Raw genomic sequence first — 6,668 nt, forward strand, 5'->3', positions numbered from 1 at the left:
GGTCTTCCAAGAAACGATGGGTTAACTACAAGGAAAATTTATGAGTTTCACTAATTTTGAGTTAGTTAGACAAAATTGTTTTATGGTTAGGCAATTAAAATTAAAATATTTTTTAGAAAAAATCACCAAAAAATATTTTAATTTTCAAAATCAATAATTTTGAGCTAGTTAGACAAAATCAATAGTTTTGAGCTAGTTATGAAGATGAAATTGCTAAAGACACACTATATGTCAGCAAATAAGATAGAGCTTTTGAAATATTCATCCAAGGTTTCTTAGCTTTTATATAAATAGAAAAACTATATTTGCATATGTCTTAATGAAATTTCAAAAAACACACTACATATCACCACATAATGTAGAGCCTTTGAAAGATTCACCCAAGGTTTATATACATAGAAAAACTATAATTGCCTAGGTCTTATTTATCTAATGATTACTCAAGTTAGTCATCTACTTATGTTAGATGTGATAATCACCATCACAAGTTTGAGATGTGTTCTTACCAACTTGCTATTGAACCTTTAATGAAATTCCAAGCATGTGATTTACTTATGCTAGATATGAACCCATAACCACCATCACAAGCTTGAGATGTGTTCTTACCAACAAAATATCCATGCATTGCATTGTGTACAAATTCACATATAAAATCTTTTAATTAGGTGGCTCGTTTTGTGCATGAAAGGTGACCTTATTTCGAGAATGATAAAAAGAACAATGAAAAATGTGTGGAACCTAGATTGAAACTCTCACTGCCAACATCACTACTACAAAGACTTTCCAACATTGAAACTAAGAGAAATATTCAAGAGATAGACAATTTTATTGATGTTTTATGAATTATACTGATAGAAATTCATTATAGTGGATCAATTATGGTGATGTTTATATGTGTTGTAAGGTGATTCCTTAAGCTTATTTACATATATCTTGAGAAAATACTACGAATAATTATGTAAAGAAAATCTATTTGGAGGGATATAATGTTTTGAACAGGGACACTTGATTAGGTGCCCCTTGTGATCTAGATTAATGGGCTTGTTTATCTTGAGAAAATGCTACAAATAATTATGTAAAGAGAATCTATTTGTTGGAAGGATATAATATTTTGAAAAGGAACACTTGATTAACTCTAGATTAATAGCTATAATGAACGATCATGTGGGCGAATATTTTCAATAGCTATCGATGGTCTACCAAACCCACTTATGAAAATGCAGAGGAGGAAGAAAATGAAGGTTGCGAGGTTGGTTTCGAGTTTGATTTGTTTAAGAGTTTTTTATTAGACAATATAACTTTTAGCATGTCCTTTTAGACTTTTAGGACCTCTAACAAGAATTTCTTTCCAAGGTTACAAGTCAAGAATTGGTTGGTATGCAACAATAATCAAACAAAAATCCATGGAATCAAGAACTTTTCTAAGACGGTGCTTAAAAAAGAGTTACTAATATGATGCTTCAACCAAAATTGCGAACAATATAAGTAGGCCTGAATGTGTGTAGAAAATCTCTATCTAGAAAAAATAGACCGTTTGAATATGATGAGCCATTTTTTTTAAATGTTGAAAATTCATGAGATGTTTCTAACATGTTTGCTCATTTGTGTCTTTGAACCTCAAAAACCACCCATTTCAATAAAAATTATGTACATGTGTTTTCAAATTCAAATACCCTCAATATTGGGCTAGAAAAATCCATATTAGTGTGCATCCACCTGCATTGACATATTTGAATTTTCATGGAAAATAAAAAATGAGAGACAAACAATAGGTTTTGGATTTACTAGTGTAGTATCAATCCCTTACCACATTGTCGAGCAATAGCAAGCTCTGCTACACAAGGTAGCTCGCATTGATAATAAAAACATAAAATATAGAGGTTTAGATAAATGCATGACTAGTAGCTTTGCATTCTAATATAGGTACAATGCACAATTCTTGTATATGTTGCAAATAAATTCTCTTTGAAACAAAAATAAGGCTTAGGGGACTTTCCTCTTTAGAAATGCTATACAAAAGCCACTTCTTTTTAAGAAAAATAACATAGCTTTTTGAATGAAAATAAAATCTTCCTTTTTCTTTGCATCATTAAGTTGAATGTGATTTGAAGAATATGATGATTTAAGAACAAAAAAGAAAAGTGAATGTATCAATTGAATCCACAAAGAGAAAGGCTTGTTCAACTTTCCCACAACAAAATAAACAAAGTTTCTTTCAAGCTATGTTTTGAGTTTAGTCGTATTCGAAGTAGTATAAATAAGGGCACAAACTGTATAGTGAAGTTTACTAGCGAATTTCCAAATGTCTGTTGTTTGAATATTAACTTTGTTGAACCCTATAATGCTATACTATTCAATCAGGCATAACATTATGAGGTAAAGTTTTGGAGGAATGAAAGAGATAAGACCAAGGAGATTTAAGACCTAAAAGACTCATGGGTGTATAAAATGTGCTACGTTTGACATGAGAGGAAGAAATAGATTGTACAACAAAAATCATAATAAAGCCTTTTAGGATGCGTTTGGGTCCTAGACACATATATTGATTTATAATGAAAAGATAGGGACAGATTGGAGAGGATAATCTCAGAAGGATTAAGAATTTAGAGTGCTGGGGCATCTGGTCTTTTTGGGATAAAGGAGTGTATAAAGTAGGAGCTTAGATTACGAAAAGTGGAAGCAACAAAATTTGGTTTGGAAGGGAGTGAGGAGGGAGAGGGAGCGAGATATGGCGCCACTTGGTGGGTTGAGGGTTATGAGGTTGACTTGGTGTGGTGGGGTGTTTTGTGTGGGGTGAAAAGTGAAGTATGTGTGTGTGTGTGGGGGTGGAGGCATGTACTCATGTGTGTCTTCATCCATGCGTGAATGGTTGGGCATGTGTGCGTGCATGCATGCATGTGTGCGAGGGCACACATGTGTGCACGTGTACTGCTAAGGGTAAGTGGGTAGGTGTGTGTAGGCATGTACTCGTGTGTGTGTGCATGTGTGCATGTGTGAGAGTGCACACATGTGTACATGTGTAATAAGCGGGTAGGTGATGGCATGGGTATCCTAGGATACTATGATGCTATATATGCACACGTGTGAGGGCGCTAAGACTAAGGCCCAAGGGGATGCGTTTTATAACGTTTACGAATACGTTATGATGCTATATATGCACACGTGTGAGGGCGCTAAGACTAAGGCCCAAGGGGATGACGTTTACGAATACGAGAAGGTGAAAGGGCAAGAGTGGAGGGTCGCACCACTTGAGAAGAAGAGCGGCGGGCAGGCCGGGGCCGCCGGGCGGCGGCCGGCTAAAGAGACGGCGTCATCGAGGTTTTAGCTATGTAAGGAGGGTTTTGGCGGTGCCGATCAAATCTGGTGGAATCCCGCTAAAACGGCGGTGCTTCCGAGCGGTTTCGTGAGAGCGATAGAAACAGCAGTTGGTGGTGGGCGGGGGCGCGGCGGACGGCCAGTTTTGGTCTGCCAGGCCCTATAAAACGCCCACCCTACTCTCTTCCGTTACCTCTCTCGCGTTTGCTTTCTCCCCCTCTTGAGCTATTCTGGCCGCCTCTTCTGTTTTTCCGCCATAGCCGAGAGCAACTCTGTGTTTCCCCCAAGTGTAGGCCTGCCTTCCTCACAATTGAAGCCTGGGTCTCCTGCACCAGCCTCTCCTTCCCATTGCTTCTTGGCCTTTGCTTTCCTTGCTTGCTTTCTTGCTAGATTTCCAACTGGGTTCTTACCACACGTGTTTGCCCATTTCTGTCCTTAAAAGCTTCTGCTGCTTGGGTTTTCATTCGAGGCTACAAGCTTTCGTGTGCACCCGGCGTCCCTGCTCCACACCGCCTTTCTCTTTGTAGAAAATCGCTTCAGTGGAGAGCGGGCCGAGGCTCCGGCCTCGGCGCCTTGCCAAGAGCGATCTCTTCAGGATCCTCTATCTGCCCCGAACAAGAAAGAAATGCCGCCCCTAGCTTGCAACACCGCCTTTGTAAGCTATACCTCATCTCTCACCCTAGAGCAAGAATTGGCCCATTACAAGAAGCCATGGACTGCAAGCAAATCCTCTTCTCTGTACGAAGTACAGTCATGGGGTGCCCCTTACTTCACTGTGAATGCAGAGGGCAACATGGCCGTCCTCCCCTTTGGCACAGACACCAAGCCCAATGAAGAAATCGACATCATGAAAGCTGTGCAGAAAGTCATGCAGTCCAGAGTGCTGGGCGACTTGGGCCTTCCCTCTCCCCTTATTATCAGGTTTCCTGATGTCCTCAAAGACAGGCTTGAGAGATTGCAATCTGCATTTGATTCTGGCATCAAAGCCCTTCACTACCAGGGCCGATTCCAAGGTGTCTTCCCTGTCAAATGCAATCAAGACCGCTTCGTGGTGGAAAACATTGTTGAGTTTGGCAAGCCGTTTGGCTTCGGGCTCGAAGCCGGCTCAAAGCCGGAGCTTCTGCTGGCTATGGCCAGTCTCTGCAAGGGCAGCCCTGATGCCCTTCTTGTTTGCAATGGCTACAAGGATGCTGATTATGTTTGCTTGGCACTCATTGCCAAGAAGCTCAGGCTAAATTGTGTGATTGTGCTTGAGCAAGAAGAAGAGCTCGATTTGGTGATCAACATGAGCTGGAAGCTGCAGATTGAGCCCTTTATTGGGCTCAGAGCTAAGCTCAACACAAAGCATGCTGGGCATTTTGGTGAAACATCAGGTGAAAATGGAAAATTTGGGCTCTCTTGCTCACAAATTGTCAGTATCGTTCATAAGCTCCGGCAGCTCAAGATGCTCCATTGCCTTCAGTTGCTGCATTTTCATATAGGATCTCAGATTCCTTCCCTTGCCATCCTCAATGATGGAGTGAGCGAGGCTGCTCACATCTACTGCGAGCTCAGTCTGATGGGTGCCAATATGCAATACATTGACATTGGAGGTGGTCTCGGAATAGACTATGATGGGTCCAGCTCTGCAGAATCAGACATGTCGGTGGGTTACACCATGCAAGAGTATGCCAAGGAGGTGGTGCTGGCTGTGAAGAGTGCGTGCTTAATGAAGGGGGTGAAGCAACCTACATTATGCAGTGAGAGTGGAAGAGCTCTGGTTTCTCACCATTCAATTCTGGTCTTTGATGTGCTCTCAGCTCAGGAAAAGGGTAGACATACAGCAAGAGACAAAGGAGTGCCCTTTGAGTTGGACGGTACTCTTCCTGAAGAATTAAGCATCCTGCAGTGTAGGTTGGCCTCTTCTGCGCGTGTTGCGGACTACAAAAGCATGCTGGAGTGTGCCAAACAGATGAAAGTGGATTGCATTGATTTCTTCAAGCAAGGACAATTGAGCTTGATGCAGCTGGCCTCTGTCAATAGCTTGTATGAGGTGGTTACTGCATTGGCGGAAGAAAAGAGGCATGAGATGGTATCAGCAGGCATGGGCTCATTGGTCTCGTGTGATCCCTTCTCATATGGTGATGATGGGCAGGAGGTGAAGGAGAGCAGCCACAATGCAATCTACCGCGTCAATTTGTCCATCTTCAAGTCAATGCCAGATACATGGGCCATTGGGCAATTGTTCCCCATTGTCCCTCTCCACAGGTTAGGAGAAGAGCCAACAGTCAGGGCCATTCTGACCGACCTAACCTGCGATAGCGATGGGAAGATCACAACATTCGTGGGCAGTGATGGGAAGACCAATAGAATGAACTACATGAAGGTGCACCCTTTGCAGGAAGGAAAGCCATACTACATGGGGATGTTTCTGGGAGGAGCTTATCAGGAGGCATTAGGTGGTACGCACAACCTGTTTGGAGCACCGCCTGCGGTGCACGTCGTGCAGGCTAATAAAGGAGGGGGGAGCATGGGTAATGTGCAGGTGATTAAGGTTAGTGATGGCCAGAAGGTATCAGATGTTCTGAGGGGCATGCAGTATGAGCCATTATCCATGATGGAGAATCTCTCTATTGAGGTGCAGAAGTGCTTGAAAGAGGGCCATTTTGGAGAAGAAGAAGAGGCTGCCATGACAGCGATACACACACTGGCTTGCAGCTTTGCCTCTTCCACCTATCTCTCCACCAACAACTTTTCTTCTTCTGTGGTGAGCACCATGTTCCAACCCACAGTGATGGGATGAAGTATTTACTATTACCCTTGCTTGGCTTTGCCCTCATCTACACCTAAAACTAACAACCTTGGTATATCATAACTGGTCTTTACCATCACAAGCAGGGGAGTTGCTTCTTGTAACCGTTGCACTTTTTTATACTTAAAACACAGGATTTCAGATGTTAGTAATGTTATGCATTTTACTCTTCTTCCTACGCTGTCTCTTGAAACCTTGGGTCTTCCTCGGTAATTTGTTTGGCCAAACCTTTGTTGTCGCAACGCATGTCTGATGCTTAAGATACGAACTGAACGAAAGATTAAGCTTAGTTTAGTAAACTTAGGCTATATACGCTCTCCCTTGAACTAATCACAAGTGTAAATTTAGATGAGCGCCCATATATGTATGTATATAAATATATTTATACGAGTACCCAATCCTTTGTTTACTATATATAAAAGACATTAAGAAGCGAAACACACGAATTGAATCCTGTACAAAGGGTCGATCAAAATACAAAAGGTCAATCTGAATACAAAGTGTCAATCGAAAGGATTTTTTTCTCTTATTTTTTAGAAATCTAGGATTTCTTTTTTCTTTC

General features: G+C 41.6%; 1 protein-coding gene across 1 annotated transcript; it reads left to right on the forward strand.

The window, feature by feature from the left end:
- Window positions 1–3,508: 3,508 nt before the first annotated feature.
- Window positions 3,509–6,278, forward strand: LOC147611073 (arginine decarboxylase-like). The gene has a single exon (XM_086785720.1). It carries the CDS (start codon window positions 3,941–3,943, stop codon window positions 6,095–6,097), a length of 2,157 nt encoding a protein of 718 aa, XP_086641846.1. The 5' UTR covers window positions 3,509–3,940; the 3' UTR covers window positions 6,098–6,278.
- Window positions 6,279–6,668: the final 390 nt, after the last annotated feature.

The sequence above is a fragment of the Cibotium barometz genome, chromosome 48, assembly GCF_041138505.1.
Source record: "Cibotium barometz isolate CiBa-2024 chromosome 48, ASM4113850v1, whole genome shotgun sequence".
Lineage (NCBI taxonomy): Eukaryota > Viridiplantae > Streptophyta > Polypodiopsida > Cyatheales > Cibotiaceae > Cibotium > Cibotium barometz.